This window comes from Colossoma macropomum, unplaced genomic scaffold, assembly GCF_904425465.1.
Source record: "Colossoma macropomum unplaced genomic scaffold, Colossoma_macropomum, whole genome shotgun sequence".
Lineage (NCBI taxonomy): Eukaryota > Metazoa > Chordata > Actinopteri > Characiformes > Serrasalmidae > Colossoma > Colossoma macropomum.
This window is the reverse complement of record NW_023494798.1, coordinates 7,938-29,489: the sequence shown is the minus strand read 5'-3', so window position 1 is coordinate 29,489 and position 21,552 is coordinate 7,938. Positions and strand designations below refer to the sequence as shown.

Genomic DNA, 21,552 nt, shown 5'->3' with positions numbered 1-21,552 from the left:
AGGTTCTACAGATTGTGGGAGAATGTGCTGTAGATGGTTCTGCATTGAACCTTTTTGAAAATGTAGCACCAAATTGGGTTCTTTTGTTGTTACAGGCTTGACATCGTAAAAATGGGAGAACCCTTTTTGGTGCTGTATTGAGCTATACAGCACTTATTCCAGCTGTAGATGGTTCTATAGAGAACCTTTTTGACAAGGGTCCTATATAGCACCGAAAGGATTCTTCTGTTGTTACAAGCTTGACATCGTAACAATAGCAGAACCCTTTTTGACACCATACAGAACCATATACAGCACATATTCCATCAATCTGAAGAACCATTTTATCATGCAAGAAACTCTTTAATCATGCAAAGGGATCTTTGAGTGTTCATGGTTCTATATAGAACCATTTTTCTTTGCTAAGGAATCCCTGAAGAACTGTTATTTTTAAGAGTGTACATTTGTGTTTGTAAGTAGTTTGTGTTTGTGAATATGATGTAAAGTTATTGTTGTGTTTACTGCAGATTTACGTGAGAGAATGCAAATAGAATGTAATTGAAATTGATTCAGAAGCAAATTGAATAATTGCATTTACTCTCTATGTTGAAGTGACAGTAATAACTCCAGACTTCTGAGACTCCACTTGCAGCTTAGAGGTCAGACAGTTGCTTGACCCCAGCCCAGTTTTCTTTCGTTCCCTGACTTTGCTGCTGTGGGTATTGACTCTATACGCAGAGTAAGAGGAGCGTGAGTGAGTGTTGGTGGTTTATTTTAGTCCAGCGTGTACACGGCTGCCCCTGTGAAGAGCAGCTGACGTTTACCAGCTAAAATTAACAGAATGGTGGAACTGGAAAAGTGGACGCATTCATCCACTCGCCCGCTGACTGAGAGCACTGTGGGCTTATTTGTGGGTGCCACCACAATCTCACAGCTTTTTTAAATGTTGTGGGCTAAAAAACATGATTTTGTGGAGGCTTTAAAAAAAAAAAAACTTGATATCTAAAAATAATTTGCATAATATTTTCTTATCATAAAAATTTTTACTGTTTTTAAAAACAATACTTTCAGTATTGAGCTCACATCCTCCCCCTTACACAAATATAAAAACACACATGGCTCATAATTGTGAAAGTGCTTACAGGGGAGCTTCACTGATTTTTCAAAATTTCTGCATAATTCAATGTTTAAGATGTAAACAGAGCGATTCTGAGTGCTTGGTGTGAAAAATTTCCAGATTTCTTTACAGTGGTGGTGATAGGAACCAGGGGTCACCATGACTACAACACTTTTATATAGACATTTTATTTACTATCCAAAACCACCAGTGAACCTACACGTCTTCTGAGTTTTATATGGAATGTTGATGATGGAAAATAGTGGAAAAATCACTTCCTAAAACTATTATAAAAGCCATCAGGCAGTGGATTCATAACCATTTTACGCAATAACTTTCAGTGAGGGAGCTTTTAGAGGTGGACGTCTGGTTCCTGTCACCACCACTGTGAACCATTCTGACTCTGTGAGTTTCTCTAGAACAGAACGTTTCACACCAAACCACTCTGAACGACTCGGTTTACTTCTTAACCATTTAAATACGCAGAAATTTTGGAAAATCTGAACTCCCCTTTTTACAAATTCCTGCAGGGACTAATTTGTGGGGACCAAATGATCCCACAACTGGACATATTTTGCTTTATGGGGACATTTTTTTCTTTGCTTGAAAAAACAGCCTTTTTCAGGAAAAGTAAAAGAGACTGAAGCTGACCTTTTGAATGCTGAGGTTACATACACAAACAGTCTTGGGTGTGCATGTGTGATGGCCTAAATGTGCACTTGTGTAACTCATGACTGGGGTGGAGCAACAAAAAGAGCACTAAAATAGACCAGACTGCACTTTAACACTATTGTCTTTGACATACAGGCTGGTTTAAGATTTCAGCCAATCGTTTCCCTGTTCCACTTCAAGAATGGCACAAAAATGTAGCTGTTTCTGCCACTGAATCTGCTCTTCTCTGTTAATAATGTGTTTTTTTTTTTAAATGTGTTGTCGCATTCACTTGATATGTAAAGATCATAGCAGAAAATGACAGATTTTTGTTTAGTTTGAACAAGAAAACAGATGAATAGAAACATAAGTCACACTTCACTTTGGTAAAACCATAATAAGTGCTTACTGATCCGAATTGAGCTTTGAATGAGCTTGTAAAACATGACAGTGCATCCAACAATAAAGGAAGCCTCTTTTATACAGTGATAGGAAACACAGTAGATTACAGAAAACACATATTCTGCACACTGATATGTTTCACTGTAGCCAACATGGACATGCGCGCATTGTAACTCCTCTGGTGGCATATTTAAGCAAGTTTAAGGGGGAGTCTCATAGCCAGCGAGATGCTTTGATCGATAGATGCTTTAATCCATAAAAGCCCAGAGGGATGGATTACAGGCAGAGCCCAGGCCCAGACTTAGACCACAAAGCCCAAGGGGGCTCAGATACTTTGGACAATCTGCTACAGACGTAAAAATGATGTACAAATGGTTAAATGAATTTGATAAGAGAAATCATGTTCATCTTTAGACATGCAAATTGCCCATAAATAAGGCTAATTTTTTTCATTAAAAAAAGGAAATTTCTGTTCTTAAATGTCTGACTTTTCAGATCTTGTATCTCATTTTTTTCCTTTTTTTTTGTTTCTTTTATTTTTCTTTCTTTTTTAATTTATGAAAAATGGACTTACAGAAATTGTCTGAGATTACTTGGAAAGAATCTTATTACCATGACTTACATTAGAAAGTAAGGATTATTATTTATTTATGCTTATTGTTTTGGAGATTGGTTTTGTTTGTTCAAATTTGTCATTCCACCTTAAATGATACAGCAGTTATGTTGTGGTGCCTGTACAGAATGTAACTGCTGCACCATTTAAGGTGGAACAGAAAATTTATATTAGAAGCAAATTTCAGCCTCAAAGTAGCTTAAATGGCTTAAAATCCAGCTGCTTACACTCTGTTTCATTAACTCAAATTAGACAATTTGAAAATGCCTGTTCTCCTTTACATTGTGTGAGTCAATTTCATTGAGATATATATGAGTGTGTGTGTGTGTGTGTGTGTGTGTGTGTGTGTGTGTGTGTATGTATATATATATATAATATATATATACACATAAAACTTGAAAAGCCAACGCTATGACTGATAGTATTCAGCTGACGTGTGTGGCCTCCAGTTTTATTTAGCTTTATAATGCAGTTAAATGCTCAGAAAAGGCTGACTATTGCATTCCACCTTGCATTCCAGCATACTCAGATCAAGACTGTCTAGTTCTACATCATACATTAGTTCAGTCTGCAAATGAACAGCTAAATGTCATGATGCAGAAAAATGTCTTTCCAGTGTGTCATCGGGAGGTAAGGTCAGGTTGTAATTTTTCTTTGGAGCATGCTGATCCTAGGCGTGTGTGTATAGCTAGTTACACTCGTTTATCTCGGCTCTGGAGTTTTGTGCTGCTGCATACCAGATGTGTGTGTAAAGGTTTGGGAACACTGAGCTTTTCTAAATGTTTCATTGAGCAAATTAGTTCATCAGTTCTATTCAAAATATTGAATAGAAACCAGTTTAGATATTGCCAATCATCATTACAAAAATAGTTGAAAACTGAACTGACAGTGAACTAGCTTGGGAATAAAGGCAGAGGCCACGCATTGTATCCCCTTGTGATGTCAGCACTCAAACCTTTACGGCATTTAAACCACCTTTGACCGGTATGTGCTTTTAACAACAGTTTGGAGAAGAAAGCTGTCAAATCATTGTGTAAACCTGTTCTTCATACCAGTGAAGACTTTTTGATGACCAATGTGGTTTGATGTTGGTTTACAGCGATCATGGATGATAATGATAAATATATACCAAAATTGATTGTAAAATAGTGATAAATCTGAAAAAAGAACGAGTTTTCTTTTGGTACCATTTTGCCTTTTCACACTCTGCAAGTATCCCTCCACTGCACATGCATTTAAAAATACATTTCAGGACAAAGCCTTCTCTGAAAACATTTAGAAAAGAGTGTCTCAGACATCAGGCAGTGTATTCATAACTATTTAATGTAATAACTTTGTGTGAGGAAACTTTTAGAGGCATTAACCATTTCAGACGTCTGGTTTCTGTGTACAGTTCTGACTTTGTTTACATTTTAATGATAATAAATTATGCTAAAAGTGAAAAAACAAATCAACAGTGAAGTTCAAACATTACCCAACAGTTGGGTTGTTATATACTGTTGACTTCTTTTGAGCTGACCCTTCAGATGGAGAGATAACAGAGGGAGATGTTGACTGTAGTGCTGTAAATACACCCTATCATTTCCTTATTGTCCTCTGTAGGAAAATGAGGCAGCAGGTGTCGGGTGGGTTTTCTACAGAAATGCTTCTGCATTGTTTTTATGATGTTGTGCTAGATCAGGGTGGATGTTTCCAGTCCTTCAGGTTCACATGCTGCAGGCTGTAATGTCTCTAATGATCTGAGACACCCTGATATACTTTCACAGCTACCTGCGAAGGCCGTGTATAGCGTCAGGTGTGCTAGAGCGGAGAGCAGTGGAACTTCAGCGCATAAACTTGCCCTACTTTCCTACTTCTGCTTCACTTGTGTGTGTTGTAAGGTGTGTGTGTGTGTGTGTGTGTGTGTGTGTGTGTGTGTTTACACAGAGCAGCCGGAGGCGGTCTCTTTCCAAATCGCACGGAGGTGTGTTTGTGTCGTGATGTTGGCTTCACTGGAACTGTGAAATCAGCTGTTTTTTGTGTGTTATGAAAACAGATTTCAGCCAATGATTGAGCACTGAACCGAATATGTGAAGGAATACCACAGAAATGTTAAAAAAAACGTGAAGAGCCAAAGGAGCCTTTACTGCCAGCAATCTGAGTATAGACGTTCTTCACCCTTTATTGTGGACATAATTAATGAACTAGATTAATAAAGCAAGTTGCTCCTGAGTGGCGCAACCATGTAATCGTTGGCCCTGTCGCCATCACCATCATCATCAGGAGATTGCAAGTTTGATCCCTGGTGATGACACAGCCATCCATGGCCGGGAGTCCAAGAGAGCACAGTTGGCAGTTAACAAAGCTGGTGGTTGGCACTTTCCTCCAAGTGCGTTTAGCTGTCCAATGACGTTGCGCTAGCGGCAGTTCAAAAAGATGCAGTGGTGCTTCACAGGTCTCGGAGGAAGCCTGTGCTAGCTTTCACCCTCCTTACACTGGTGGCATAATGTGACTGGGGGAGCCCTAATTAGTGGGTGGAACTGGATATGACCAAGTTGGGGGCAATTGGGAAAAATCCAAAAATAAATAAATTAGAAATTAAAAAATAAAGCTAATTGATTTATCCACAGTTCTCCCACAAGCACCGTCCAGAGTAGTCGGCCCAGTAGTTTGGCCCAGCTGTTGTCACCTTCATAAAACAGACTTGTAAGCAAAATAATGGGGATATTTTATTGTTCGATAGTTCTTTTTCACAATTTCTATAAATCCTCTTTGTACTCACCTGCTCCTCTGTCTGTGTTTTGTTCTCCAGAAGTGGCGGAGGAGTTTTTTGAGTATGACGCTGAGGAGTTCCTGGTGTCCCTCACACTCCTGATCACCGAGGGACGAACTCCAGAATGCTCCGTGAAGGGTCGGACCGAGGGGCTTCACTGTCCGCCCGCCCAGTCCGGCATGCCCATGTTGACCAAACATGAGTGTAGCGACAAACTGCCACAGGTGGGCAACACGTTTTAACCTTGAAGTATATATCTGCTGTTGTCATTGGATCGTAGTAAAATATCTCTTCTTCTACTTACCAACACAAAAGTGATTTGGATTGAAAGCTTAGAATCTGCACTTTCCACACAATTTCTCCCCTCAAGCTACAAGTGGGAAGTCATTCATGTGAGATTACATGCTTCCGTCGCTGTGTGTTGAGATAAGGTTGTGCCTAGTTGAAGAGAGTTGCTTCAAATTGCTTTGAATTGTACCAGTTTATCTGTGAAATCAGTGCTCTGTTGAGCTCAGTGAAGTGTTCACATTGCTTTTGTTTGTGTGTTTTGCTGCTGCTTGTTGTGCCGACAGTGCCGTCAGGCGAGGCGGACAAGGTCGGAGGTCATGTTGCTGTGGCGGAATCACATCCCAATCATGATCGAAGTGATGCTGCTCCCCGACTGTTGCTATAGCGATGAGGGCCTGGCGACAGATGGCACGGACCTGAATGACCCGGCGATAAAGCAGGACGCTCTGCTGCTGGAGAGATGGACACTGCAGCCTGTACCCAGACAGTAAGACACGAGCAGAAAATATATGCCCCCATGTGCCCCCACACACCATTATATTTCATAAACAGGACTGTGCAAAAGTCAGAGACCACCCATATTTATTTATTTCCTGTCAGAACAGCTATTAAGTAAAAGTTATTAATGTTTTAGCATCAAGAATAAAGCAAGGAACATATATTTAACAGAAACTTGCCTCAGAAAATAAATCTAATATATTTTTCAGTATTGATGGTGTCCACACTTTCCCTTTATTCCAGCTTCCATTCTTTTCAGGAGACTCGTTTTCAGTTTCTCAAACAAATCTGCAGACACACCTCCAAAGTTCAGTCTTAGAAGTTGGTTTAGCATGTTCTGCTTCTAACCATCCAAGTAATCTCAAACACATTCAGTCAGGTTCTCCATTCCACTCCATTCCATGAAGTCCATTGTTCTGAGAATATTCTTACTTGCTATCCTTCATTTAATTACTTGTTTGATCTTTGTTCACTTTTTTGTGTATTTTTACATATTACCAGCATTAGTAACACTATTTTTGAAAAAGAAGAAGTGATAAATACCCTGATCCTGCCACATCTAAATTTTCCCCAAATCTTCTGCTCAGTGCTCATCTTCCTCCTGTGAACATTTTTAGTTTGTGATTATTGCTGTAAGACTGAACTATTGCAGCCTGTCTGGGGTTATTAATAGTCCCTAAACTTGTGGTTTTGGTACTTCCTTTATAACAGAGCGGATGAGCTTTAACGAACAGCAGCAGTATCTAGGCTGGAGATCCAATAATAACAGATCAGAGTTAAATGTACATATAATGTGGTCTTCATTTCTTTTGGGTCCTCATGGGGAATTTCACAGTTTAGCAGAAAGACATGACTGAGGAAGAAAAGAGAGAAAACAAAACAGCATTTTGTCACCTAACTAGATAAACTATGTACTAGGACTGACACTGTTGATTATAATGGTAATTAATAATGCTAATTATTTTGGATGATTAAATTAGATGAAATGATCTTATTGCAATCTAAGAAGTTTTTTGAAAAAGCATCATGATGTCAAAATGCATATAAATTAGTATGTCCGTCAGGCTGTTTCTTACTGTAAGAGAGAGCATTATCATCATGCAAATTGGCAAATAATAATTGCTGGTTTATTAAGAAGGAATTTTTCGAATGACCCTGTAACGTGTAGTACTGTGCTGCGAGACCCCCTTCATTTATTTAATTTCTAGTCAAAACCTGCCGTTAAAGACAGGAAAAAAGCAGAAAACATATATTTAACAGAAAATTACACAGAAGCCTCAACAACGAAATATAATATCAGATTGTTCGGTATTTAGTGTTTTGAGTCTTTTCAGAGTCTTTATCTTTTAATACATCTTTCAGCTCCAGTTGTGTTTTTTGTGTTTTTTTTTGTTTTTTTTCTTCTCACTTATTTTTCTTTGACTTTCTCCTTATTTATGTCTGATCTCCTTAGAAATATCCTGGAAAAGTAAATAACTTGTACTCAATGGCCATTTTTACTGGAATGTAAATAAAAGGTGACCTTTTAACTTCTGTACTTTATTTGTAACTATTTAAATCATACTGTAGAGGCTCTATGAACATTGCTCTGGGCGTCGTCCCCGGACAGACCTCAGCGCTGTTTCTAACAAAGGTTGTCCCACATCCTGCCCCCATGCACAGATGCTTTACCTCACACACACTGAGGCTTATACACACTGTGCAACAATCTACAATCCACCAATTCATCAGCAAATGTTCAGACTACATTTTTAGTGCAAACATACATGTGCACATGCTCACATACACTTACATGCATATGCCCCACTGTATACCCTACAATCCACCCATTCATGTGCACATGTGGCAGCTCATACATGCACATATGCACTCAGTGCATGTGCACACAAGCAAGCATTTGTGTACAATCTTATTCATACACGTGTTTGCACACTCTCAGCACAAGGCAGCGTCACAAACATGCAAACATAAACATGCGTACATATTGAGTCTTTTAGTCCAGTCACATTCATTCATCGAGCACTAAATTCAACAAATGTTGGTCAAAGTGCTGCACAAAAACTCCAATAAATTCATTCAAAGTTAGCATGTTAAAGATGTATGTTTGGGGATTTGGAGACCTCTCTGGTGGAAATGTGTAATTGTGTGCAAAACTTGTAGCATGATTTGTGCTCAGACCCTATCCCTGAGTACATGAATCTGATGATTGCCAGCATGTTGAAAGAATGTTCAAAGAGAACTCTGCAAAGGATGTGTCTTCCGAGAATGTAAGTATCATACCTTCGAGTATAGTGATACAAGTGCCTGTGTGTTCTGCAGGAGTGGTGATCGTTTTATTGAGGAGAAAACCTTGTTGCTAGCCGTGCGCTCCTACGTCTTCTTCTCTCAGCTGAGCGCCTGGCTCAGCGCCTCTCATGGCATCGTCCCCAGAAACATCCTCTACAGGTAACACTGAAGGTCTTTGTGTACATATGTGATTGTTCTGTATATAAGGGGTGCCCAAACTTTTTGTCCTGGGGAGCCAAAGCGCAATGCAACTCTTTAAGACAGTTTAAACACCTGAAAGGTTTGAGTTCTAATGAGTTCAAGTGGATAAAATGCATGGCCTTTGGCATCTTTCCCAAAGTCACAAATACTGTAATAAATATTTATGTTTGTGATATTGTTCACTTCATAATCCTGGTTTGTCTTTAATATGTTATGGCAAACTGACAAAGAAACATGCTTATTGTGAAGCTAGATGTCCCCAAACTATTTGTTTCTGTTTGTGTATATTTATCCTTCTTTGTTACAGAATAAGCGCAGCAGATGAACAGTTAATATGGAACTTCTCCCAACCCCCCTCTGAGCACGCCTTCCCCGTGCCCAACGTGTCCCACAGCGTGGCTCTGAAGGTGCGGGTCCAGTCGCTGCCTCGACAGCCCAAATATCCCGTGCTCAAGTGCAGTATCCACTCCGGCCTGGCATTCCTGGGCAAGCGAAATTTTGACCCCGGGGAAGGAGCCTTTCGTCGACTCGAGCCAGTCGGAGACCCCCCAAACCCTCTCCGTCTGCAGGGATCTCCTCTTTTCTGCAGATCTCTGCATTCCCCGCTGCCTCAATGCAAAAGCAGCAGTCCTCAAACCCCCCCAAAAATTAGCAGCCCTCTGAACCCCCGTAAATGCCCCCAGCGTCCCGAGTCACCCGTCCCACCTAACAAAGCCGTAAAATGGCTGTACTCTCGAGCAAACGGTGGACTGGGTGTGCCACAATCATCTGAAGTCTACAGCTCATGCTCCAATGGTGCAGAAAGCTCCGGAAAGACAGAAATGTCTCCAATTCGTGGATTCAAATCACTCTCACTCATTGACCCCTCAGTATCGCCTAGCTCCAGTCCTCGATTAAGTTCTGGAGGCGAAACAAACCCCCTTATAGGTTCTCTGCTCCAGGAACGACAAGAGGTAATTGCTCGCATTGCTCAGAGGCTAAACTTCTGCGACCCGACAGCTCCCCATCTGCCGGACGCGCTTTTCTCAACACCCCGTGACCCGCTAGCCCCCAAGACGTCCTGGAACTCCTCCCCCCGGGATGAGGGGCTGTTTAAGAAGACCAAAGACCCTAGCATCCCCTGTCTAACTCCACAAACGCATGAACGAACTAGGCCAGAGGACCCAGAGCTCCCAGAGAGCTCGGGGTACCCAGAGAGGAGCCGGACTTCTCTCTTCCGCACTCCGCTTAGTCCCAGTAGCCGAACTCGAGCAGACCAGGCTGACCTGGAAGAGTCTGGGACCTCCAGGGCCAAACCCACAACTTGTCGGAGGCTGCTGCTGACCGATTCGACAGAAGGATCACTGATAGCGGAAGCGGTGCAGGATATATCACGGCTAATCCAGGAGAGGCTCCAGCAATCCCAAGAGCTTCTGCAATCCACCTACAAACTGTGCCGTGAGCCAATGACCCCAAAACCCTCTTCAAATAACCAGAACCAAGGCCAGAGCCAAAATCACCAGAGCCAGAACCAGAACCAGAACTATCAGAGCCAAAAGCAGAACCACCAGCTAAGTGGCTACAATGTTAGCCATGCTAATGGCACCGTCTTCCCACCCTATCCCAATTCCACCACAGACATTTCCAATGGCGACTTGAGCACAGACCCTTACATTTGCACAGATACAAGAAAGAGGGGGGATTCCAGGACTTCGAACGTGGAATGCTCAAAACCTGAAAAGCCTAGCATCGTGAAAGCAAGATTGCCAATGCAGACCAGTCACCAACATGCACATAATGCCAAAAATGAGCCCTGGAGCTCTCTCATCAACACCTGCAGCCCCAAGAGCTCCCAAAGCTTGAATGGGGCGGCAGGAGCCGAAGACCTCAGAGAGTTCCAGACTGGACAAGAGATACCCCGGGGGAGGAGAGTAGAGACGCAAGCTCAAGCCAAGTCCTTCATGCGAGGGCAAGATGAGAATCAGGACCCCTGGGCATCCCTCTCCAGTACACCCACTAGCCTTACCCAACGCACCCCGAGCCCGGACACAGCCCACAGCACCAACGCACGCACCCCGCTGGTTAGTGTCTTTCTATGGCTTCAATGCTGAGTAGCTGTACTTATTTCAGACAAGCTCTGTTCTGGTTGTACTTCAGCACAATGTGGTGGTTCTCCTGCTCTACCGCACATACTAAACCTTATAAATGTAATCCTTTTGGTCACAGTTATGACTAGGGCTGAACAGTTAATCTTTCAATATCAAAACCAGCAATTTGCAAATTTTCATATCACAAGAGCTGCAATTTTCACTCTGTCTTGTTTTAAACATGTTTTAAGTGAGGAAATGTAACCTAATAACAGAGAGCTTGTCTGCAGTCTGGCACACCACTTTCAGCATTCAAGCCTTGAGTCCAAAAAACATATGTGAAGAAAAAAACTGTAGCTTCATGTATATCACAACTAAATCACAATTAAATTACAACAGCAGTATTGGTCAAAAAAATTCAGAAATTTTCCTTGAATCATTTAAGGAACGATTCAAGGCTGTGACTGAAATGTTATAGCAAGGCAGACTGGGATTCGAAACTTGTATAAACATGCAGTGCTGCTAACAGCTAATTCTCAGGGCCGTCACTTAGTCAAGCTCAAAATCCAGGAGCACAACAGTGTGAGATTTAAATGGATTTTATGTTAATGTTGTCTCACAGAGAAGCCCCGTCTCTCCATTGAAGCCATGCAGTAACTGGAAGAAGCAGAACAGGCACTCCATCGATGGAACGGCCACTAAAGCCTTTCACCCATGCACCGGCCTGCCCCTGCTCTCCAGCCCGGTGAGACAGTGTGTGTGAGCGTGTGTCAGTGTGCGTTTTTTCAATATAATATATATATATATATATATATATATATATATATGTATATATATATATATATATATATATATATAATAATGCTTCTATTTTGCATTCTTTTTTAGTTTAATACAAAAATTTTCATTACAAATGATATTATCAGCATAACAATTTGAGTGAAAAGTAGAATAAGTGCAGTTGATCTCACTGCTGCCAACCACGCATGTGTATAATTGTATGATACTACTATATTTACTTAATTAGCTTGCTAACTGCTAGGTTAGCTCCCCAGACTAAACGCACATGTATATGACATCCCACTGCGGCAAACCACGCTAGTTACATATATGTTTTTTGCTAAAACTCAGTGTGTAACACTGGGCTGTCGCAAGTATATAATTATATAACTATATTTACTTAGCTTGCTAACTGCTCAGTTTGCTCCTTAGCTAAATGCAGATGTGTATAATATCCCACTGCGACAAACTGCACTAGTTACATATGTTTTTTGCTAAAACTCAGTGTGTAACACTATACTGTCACATGTATATAATTATTTGATAGAACTATATTTGCTTAGCTAGCTAGGTTAGCTACTTGGCTAAACGCAGATACGCATAACATCCCGCTGCAACAAACCACGCTAGTTACATATGTTTTTTGATAAAACTCCATGTGTAACACTGTGCTGTCACATGTATATAATTATATGATATAGCTATATTTACTTAGTTAGCTCCTTGGCTAAACGCAGATCTGTATGACATCCCACTGCGACAAATCACGCTAGTTACATAGTCACTCCGCAGCTTGTGAGTATCTGGTATAATTATGTTTACTTTTCTGATTGTACTGTTTATTAGTGAGTTAGCTAGATTGCTAACTTCACCAAAATGGAACTGCAAATGATTTTCGTGTCTGCAGCTTATTTCTTAAGTCAGTATTTCTTAGGAAATGAGGTCTTTCCCAGAGCTTATTTTATATTGGAAAACCCTCATTTTTCTCAAAATTGACTCAACCAACCAGCTAGCTTGTAACAGGGCCGACAAAACAAGCAACTATCACCATTAAAAAAACAATATATGCGTTACTAATGTGCATAACAGCTCAGTCTTGCACTGTATCTGTATCACTGTACTTTATCACAGGCAGTGTACATCCTCAAAAGCACAGTGAAACATAACTGCATGTGCCAATGTCATGTGACTCACCTCTGAGTCGCTATCTTGTCTCTAATGCTGTTCAGACTCTCGCATGTATTTCCTGTTGCCGGTAGCAACTCAGCGCACTGACGGGAGTATTATGGGCTGGATTAGCCCACTTCCTCCTTCTCTGAGCCACATCTGCTGTTATTAAATGCTCATAGGCCGAGTCAGCCCCACTGTGTTTTAGCTCCAGCGGATGACACGGCCTGTGATCATGGCTTGTCTTGTCTCTACAGCGAAAAATTAGCTCTGCTGTGACTCGTCCGCCATGAGTCATAACCTCTGCTGTTCTCCATGCGACCTAACCCGTACTGAAAAACCGCTAAAGTCATGTTCATCATGTTCATATTGCACTGCGGGCTGATTGTAAGAAGTTTTAATGTTGTACTCTTTAGTTGTCACTGACCAGTTTTTATATCTCTCCAAATTGTGTGGTTTGTGTTTGGATATGACCTTCCACATATATACTAAGCTTGCAGTTAGACCATATTTGCCCAAACTTGCTTTCTCAATTTTGCTAGCTCCATCCCTAATCTAACAAACTCATAGGTAAGAAAGGTGATGAGGGCGCCCCCTGCTGTTTACATTCAAAATGTAGGTTTAGAATTAATTGGAGGTGATGTACGTTACAGGTTGTACAATATCATGTGCCATGTCACCCTATATTTACTTGTATTTGACACTATAGCAATATTACAAATCAGTAACTCACCATAAGTTTCCTGTAGGACACCTTTAGATTCCTTGAGGCATCTGGAATCAGTTTCAATGTTAAACCATTAGAATCATTTACACTGTGATATCAACCCATCAGAATAAAACAAAAATGAATGACTATTGGACACCACCAGAAACTTTGATTTCGTGCCAGCAAGGATTTTCCACGTCTCTCATTTCATCTATTAGTAAAGTGTAAACATGCACCAATTTTGGCAGAGATGTAAGAGAGCTTCAGTTTTATTTTAATCTTCACAGTTATTTGGCTAACCAGATGTTCTGCCATATATTGTGTTTATAGCTGCAAAATTATAGTTTTCAGAAAAATGTTCCGGAATTTTAATCCAATATCAACTATTTCCCCGAAGCAAAATGAATGGTGATTTGTAATGTTTGGAGCGCAGCTAGCAGATGGTGTAGGTGCCCATTATCAAGGTTTTTAGCAGCGTTTCAACATTAGAGCCAAGTCAGCCGGATGTCGATACTAAAAGGAATAATTCCTTTAAAATAAAGTAATAAAATTCTTACCTTATCCCAAAATCAGCCAAGACGTGTTTGGTGAAAAACTGACATTTGCTTCTTCAGTTTTGCACAGGAGCTACAAAGCTAACGTAGCTAACAACAATGCATTACCAGTTGGCATCATTCAAACTACATGCCCAGCTCACATAATTAGCAACAAGCTGTTAAGTAATCTCGGCTTGTTTGTGTGGTTTCTGACACCGCATGGCACACGAATCAAATCAGATCAAATAAAAATCAAGCTTTATTGGTCACACACAATCATACGTAGTATAATGTGCATGCATTGGCATTAAAACATACTTTTATATCTGTAAACACTGGGGAAAAGTGCATTAGCATAGCTTAAAACACTAGCAGCTCTCTTGAAGGCTGAATTTTGTCCAAAGTTTTTAGATAACAGTGTGTAATAAAGTGTCACCCTGCTAAACAAAAGACTATTAGAACCATTAGAACCTGAACATTTTGCTTTCCAATGGTTTAATGGTTAACACCTGCTAAACCATGACTTCACACTGTGATATCAACCCATCAGGAAAACACACAATACCATTACTGTCTGTTAGACACCACCAGGAACCAGCAGAAATTTTATTCATGATGACTTAGTAACTCGATACTCAGCATGCAGTAACATGATGCTTACTAATAATGTTAATAAGATTAACTTGTTAGCTAAATTAGCCTCGTAGCTCCAGTGCAGACACCAACCATGCTTTGGCTGATCGACTACATTTGGAGTGCAGGGAACAATAAATTGTATTTTCCACCAAACTCCTCCAGCAGCAGGGTTGTGCACCTCCACACTGCTGAGGATTTGCAGAGGAGATTCCCCGCTGATTGTGCAGTTCAGCTCGGCTCTATTTGCGCCTGAAGCATCTGCCGTCAAAGCGTACCGAAACAAAGCTTGAAAAAAGATGATATTCTTGTGTTGAGGCCCTGAACTTGATGCCAGATTTGACCCTTTTTCATCTTCCCCTGCCAAGGTTCCTCAGAGGAAGAGCCAGACCGGTTACTTTGATTTAGACACATCTCTGATTCGCTGCAAAGGAGTGCCGTGGGCCGCCAGCAAGAGGTATGACCTCAATCCCCCCCTAAATGCGTTCTCTCTGATTGTCTGCCAGCTCCTCTCTCTCTGTCTGTTTTTATTTTAAGGCCTGTTCTCACACACTGCCATCTACTGAACACTCTGCTGTAGTTGGAAAAGCCCTCAGAGAGGAACTTGCTCAAAATGGCTGCCCAGGCAGAGCTGTACATCTGCTCTTCACTTAAGAAGTTTGGAGAGCAGTGATGATGTGGTGTCTGATGATCTCTTACAGGCTATATTATTAAATGATTCAAAACACAGCTTGTTTGTTTGCAGCCAGGCCTCCTAATTGCTATGAATGCTATGCTATGAATACTATTCATTGTGTTGCCACTTTATGAAGAACACCTTCCTTCTAACTATAATCACTGGCCACTTTATCAGAAATACCTGCCGTACATAGCAAACAAACCACACTTTGTAGATTTACAGTCACTGACTGTAGCCAGTCTGTTGCTGCACAGTTTGCCTTATCCATTTAAAGAATACAAATCGAGAAGGTCTCTCAGATCCATAGACAGCTATTAGAGTCCAAACTAAACATGATGAAGCAACTGGCAGAAGATCTAAGATCTGAAATATGTCTCTTTTCTTGTTCCTACAGTTTAGCTCTAAGACTTTCATTTTTGCTACACTTTTAATTTGTATCCAGTTTACTAGCTTTTTTTTGGATTAAGCACTTATTTTAATGAAACTAATAAAGCTGCACTGAGTTTTTTGGTTAAAATTGAAGGAAGTATCATTACTGAATGAGGAAAATAAAAGCAGGCTAAAATATGGTGCAGCTGTGAGTTGCTCTGTAAAGCCTAAAATAATCATTTAAAAGTCAGAGGCGTTGGGTCGGGAGTTTTTCACACCACGTCATACGCCTTTACATATTAACATCACACACACACAGGCTCAAAAAGTAGGTCTGGCTCAACGTTTAGGCAGTAGTAGCTAATTCACTCACATCCTCAGATGATGCACCTTTACCAAGTTTAGTTCAGATACATCCACTCAGGGAATGGGTGCCGAAGCACGACCCTAGTTGGAGAACGTTCTTCCACACACTGCATGCAGTTACATATTTTCACCAGAGAGCTCCAAATCCCCAAAATGCAGTGCAGCTTAAATTACTTCATCTTTCGTTTCCTTTTTATGTTTTTATGTATGAAAGGTGCTATATAAATAAATAGATGAGCTACAGTCTGTACAACAGCAAGGTGGAGCTTCAAGAGAGGGGTGGCCAGTAGGTATAGTGAGGAGGATTAGCTTTGTTTATTGTTTAACTGACCTGTGTGTGTGTGTGTGTGTGTGTGTGTGTGTGTGTGTGTGTGTGTGTGTGTGTGTAGAGTGTGTTTGAAGAAGTCTGAAGACGCAGATGAACCTCAGCAGCTCCTGAGTGCCAGCGCCCCTCCCGCCAGTCTCAGTCTTCTGGGAAATTTTGAGGTACACACTAAAATACACACACACACACACACACACACACACACACACACACACACACACACACTCACACTCACACTCACACACTCACACTCACACTCACCGGTGTTTGGCTTTGGGCTCCAGAGCTTTAGGGTCGACCTCACAGTTTTCACAAACCTCCTGTTACTGAATCACTCACCATATGAATCACTTACTGACTCACAGTGAATCATTCACTCAGACTGAATCACTCACAAGCTGATGCTCACATATGGAGAATGTTTGGCTTTCAGGTACACATCACTCTTGATATATGTCTGGTGTGTGTGTGCAGGAGTGTGTTTTGAACTACCGTTTGGAGCCGCTGGGCACTGTGGATGGATTCACTGCGGAAGTCGGTGCCAGCGGAAGTTTCTGCCCCAGTCACATGACCTTCCCAGTGGACGTGTCATTCTACAGCGTCTCAGACGACAACGCTCCTTCTCCCTACATGGTAATGAACTCTGTGATGTTTCAGTAAATCTTTATGCTCCATCTGACTCAATATTGATGTGTTCATTCGAATGATATACATTTTTGCTCGTATCAGCCCCTACTACCTTGTACGTCATGGTATAATTACAATTCTGGACAATTTTGTTTTGTATCACAATGTATTTATGTATAGCTTTCAAATAAAATCATTTTAGATGCTAAACATATTTTTATATGTTAACAGTGGCTTATTTTTCCCATCACATTTTAATAAGTCATATTTAATGACTCAAACCTGAAATAAACAGTAATTATTGTGCAACATAATCAAAGTCAACAACATATAGATACACCCATGTTTCATACATGCATGTGAAACTAGGCTAAAGGCTAATCCCAAGAGAGTGGTATACCTGCTATTATAAGGCCCATCAAAAGTTTGGGGACACCTAACTGTTTTAATACAAAAAAAAGCATGGTTTCTTTGTTGCTATGCAAAAACGTGCCATATTAAGGCACCATAAGGTTTATTTAGAGGAAAATAATATGATACAAGTAGAAATATAAATAAAGCCAAAGGCCACTCATTTTACCCCCTTGTAGTGATATCTTAAGCCTCACAGGTGTTTAAAGCACAGTAGTTTTTTTTACAGTAGTTTGATCAAGGACACGCAGTGTTATTGATATGAAGCGCTGCCCTTATGAAGCAATAAAAGCTATTTGACTGCTAATGATGCTGCCGTGAGGAGATGTTTTCCACCTGCTAAATGTGAGGGAGTGAGTAGCAAGCATGTTTTATGAGGTGCTTTGCATCTAAAACAAAAAACTGTCACGTCATTACTTAAGCAAAAATCGCTCTTTATTCCAAGGATAAAACTTTAACAAAATTAAAGCTGAATGTTCAAGATAAACATACCCAATTGATTAGCACAGAGCTGCTTTATGCTGTGGGAAGCTTTATAGATGTGGTTATTCTCAGTGGTCCCATTTCTGTCCCGCAAACAGTCGTTCTGTTTGTAGCGGGCAGTGTCCTGCTGTATTTATTAAATATGAAGCACAACATGTTGTTGACCTAACTGCCATTGTGTTTGATGAAAGCCCTGTTTATAAAAGCTGTCTAATGTTGACTGTTTCTATTTCTCCTAATGCAGGGTGTCATAAACCTGGAGTCCTTGGGTAAAAGGGGCTACCGTGTGCCTCCATCAGGAACCATTCAAGTGGTAAGACCCCTATATTTATATTCTTGACACTATTGTTTTTAATCCCAGTCCTGCAAACCACAGCTGATTCGACTCATGGAAAGGTGACAAAGATTGGACCCTCACAGCAGGTACTATTTGGGTGGTGGGTCATTCTCAGCACTGCAGTAACACTGACGTGGTGGTGGTGTGTTAGTGTGTGTTGTGCTTGTACGAGTGGATCAGACACAGCAGTGCTGCTGGAGTTTTTAAACACTGTGTCCACTCACTGTCCACTCTATTAGACACTCCTACCTTGTCAGTCCACCTTGTAGATGTAAAGTCAGAGACGATAGCTCATCTGCTGCTGCACAGTTTGGGTTGGTCATCCTCTAGTCCTTCATCAGTGGTCACAGGACGCTGCCCACAGGACGCTGTTGGCTGCATATTTTTGGTTGGTGGACTATTCTCAGTCCAGCACTGACGCTGAGGTGTTTAGGGCTAGAAGATGACCAACCCAAACTGTTCAGCAGCAGATAAGCTGTCGTCTCTGACTTCACATCTACAAGGTGGACTGACACGGTAGGAGTGTCTAATAGAGTGGACAGTGAGTGGACACAGTGTTTAAAAACTCCAGCAGCACTGCTGTGTCTGATCCGCTCGTACCAGCGCAACACACACTAACACACCACCACCACGTCAGTGTTATTGCAGTGCTGAGAATGACCCACCACCCAAATAGTACCTGCTCTGTGAGGGTCCATGGGGGTCCTGACCACTGAAGAACAGGGTAAAAGGGGGCTAACAAAGTATCAGAGAAACAGATGGACTACAGTCTGTAACTGTAGAACTACAAAGTGCACCTATACAGTAAGTGGAGCTGATAAAATGGACAATGAGTGTAGAAACAAGGAGGTGGTCAGAATGTTATGCCTGATCGGTGGATATATTATGTTGTGGATAATTTGGCATTGTGCAGGTCTGCTCAGTTGCAATACAGTTATACAGACAGTTTACGTGACACAGAGTGACATCTTGGTTATGTCATCAGCATCTGCACAGACACAGCAGAATGTACTGTGTTGCTGTTTCTTAAGCTGCTAACGTGCACCATCTGGTGGCAAAACATGGGAAAGGTGTTTTAGCACAATAATTTCAATTTTTGATGTATACACATCATACATATTGTTAATTGGGTGTCTTATTGATGTACTGGAACTGAATTATTGTTTCTGGAGTGTTTAAGTATTAATCCTTATTTGTGTTTGTGCGCTATTCGTTTCAGACCTTATTCAACCCCAATAAGACGGTGGTGAAAATGTTCGTGGTGATGTATGATTTGAGGGAAATGCCGGCCAGCCATCAGACATTCCTGAGGCAGAGGACCTTCTCCGTCCCCGTCAAACGCGAATTCAACGGCCACAACAACAAGAAGCCCCTCCCCACGTTGGGCCAGGGGCGGACCCTGCGCTACCTCATTCACCTGAGGTAAGCATCACAGGAGGACACTGGTGACTTGGTGGAATCTGAATGGGATTGCTAATCATCTTTTTTGTAGAGGTGTTTGTGGGAAAGAGCCAGTCCTTATGCTTGCATTAACACATTTTATTTAGCTGCTACTGAGTGCTTTATGGCTCATCATTCCTTATGTCTTCTTTTTTTCCCTTCTCAGGTTCCAGAGCTCCAAATCTGGAAAGATCTACCTCCATCGGGACATCCGGCTTCTATTCTCACGCAAATCCATGGAAGTGGACAGTGGTGCTGCCTACGAGCTCAAATCCTTCACAGAATCCCCCACCGACCCCCCTTTTTCCCCCAGATGCTAATCCAGTCCAATCCAGTCTAATCTAATCTGATCTAAATATAATCTCACTCCAGCGTAGGGGCCTTACTCAGTCACAATCCCTCTTATTTTTTTTTGCTTATAAGGGAAACTTAGAAAAACAAATAAGATTTACTCCCACATGCAAACCAACAGCCGCATTTCACCCAAATAAAAAAGGAAGAAAAACGAAACCTGCATCTTCAGACCATCGGTGCTTCGTTGTCCCCGCATTTTAAAGCAGTGGACACACTTTTTTTTTCCAACAGATTTTCTTGCAGTTTTAAAGCTCGTTTTCAGAGCTTTGGTGCAGAGAGAAGAAACCGAAGTGGGGTAAAAACCAACATGGACCATTTTTTTTTCTAAAGACAAGAAAAAAAACAAAACAAAAACAGTAACGACAACAAATGGATCAACCCTGAAAGAATAAACGACTTTGGATAGAGCACTGTGTACCTCCACCAGAACTGGAAAAGAAATGAGTAATTTCTTTCTTTTTGTACTGTTACTGAACCACTTTAATCGGAAGTGTTGCAATAGAGAAAAAATATCTTAAATAGCTTAGTGTTTACATATTTACTTTGTCAGTTATTTAATATTTAAATTGATATTTCATTTACTGCACATGTGACGCCTGTCGTGCTCAGCATTATGACGTAGTGCAATATGTTTCAATCATACTATGTATTTTTGACTTTAATATTCAGATCTGAAATAAAAGAAATATATATCTATGAAACAATCTTCAAAGACGTCAAATTGCCTCTTTCTTTATGCACATCAGTTTCATTGTTTGTAACCATGTCTGTCACAGTGGGATGAGCAACATAAGGTGGTAAGACTTCATTCAAAAGGCTACGACACAGATATAAGCCTTTAATAAGAACCAACATAAACCTACAAAACGTCTATAAAGGCTTACTCTAACAAGCGTCAGTCATCATAGAGGCCGTTTATGTCCATTTTAATGTGAACGCATATTTGGATCATTCTACTGAATTAAAGTCAGAGCTGAAACACATTTGGGACTTTTAACTGATTTGGACTTTATACTAAAATCCTTTTGCTTTGAATGACTCTCTACCTTAATTATGTCTATTTTATCAAAACTAATGATTAAACATTCCATTTTTTCACTACCGAAACAATCATAACTCTACCCAAACTTTACCAAATGTTTCAATAGTGACAATTTTAGCTCATTTTGAGCTCAAAAACACAGTGAGTACATGACCGGAAAACACAGCTTTTGTTTTTAAAACATTCAAAAAGTACTTAATTACAAAAAATATGTTACAATTCTTAATGTTCTACACTGACTTTCAGACTTTCACATTTACCTCAAAACAATGGGGTCCAACTGCTCACCATGTGGTCTTGAGCGACAGTGATGCAGCCTCACTTCCTGCTCTAAAATGCAGGGGCGTGACTAAAATAAGCCTCAGCCTACAGACTAAAACTGTTTCAGTGGTGAAAAAAGTCTTTCAACTTTGCTTAAAAAAAACAAATAATAATAAAAAT

The 21,552-nt window shown here is 40.8% G+C and overlaps 1 protein-coding gene across 1 annotated transcript in view; it reads left to right on the top strand.

Moving 5' to 3' along the window:
• The window catches only part of fam214a (family with sequence similarity 214 member A), a 63,595-nt gene extending 42,818 nt beyond the window's left edge, over nt 1–20,777 (top strand). The window contains exons 2-12 of the mRNA XM_036585485.1: nt 5,554–5,738; nt 6,087–6,289; nt 8,620–8,745; nt 9,095–10,847; nt 11,476–11,598; nt 15,047–15,135; nt 16,482–16,578; nt 16,892–17,050; nt 18,183–18,251; nt 19,495–19,697; nt 19,882–20,777. Coding sequence (XP_036441378.1) covers nt 5,554–5,738; nt 6,087–6,289; nt 8,620–8,745; nt 9,095–10,847; nt 11,476–11,598; nt 15,047–15,135; nt 16,482–16,578; nt 16,892–17,050; nt 18,183–18,251; nt 19,495–19,697; nt 19,882–20,035 — 3,161 coding nt within the window. The 3' untranslated portion in view covers nt 20,036–20,777. The remainder of the gene's footprint in view (nt 1–5,553; nt 5,739–6,086; nt 6,290–8,619; nt 8,746–9,094; nt 10,848–11,475; nt 11,599–15,046; nt 15,136–16,481; nt 16,579–16,891; nt 17,051–18,182; nt 18,252–19,494; nt 19,698–19,881) is intronic.
• The last annotated feature ends 775 nt before the right edge of the window (nt 20,778–21,552 follow it).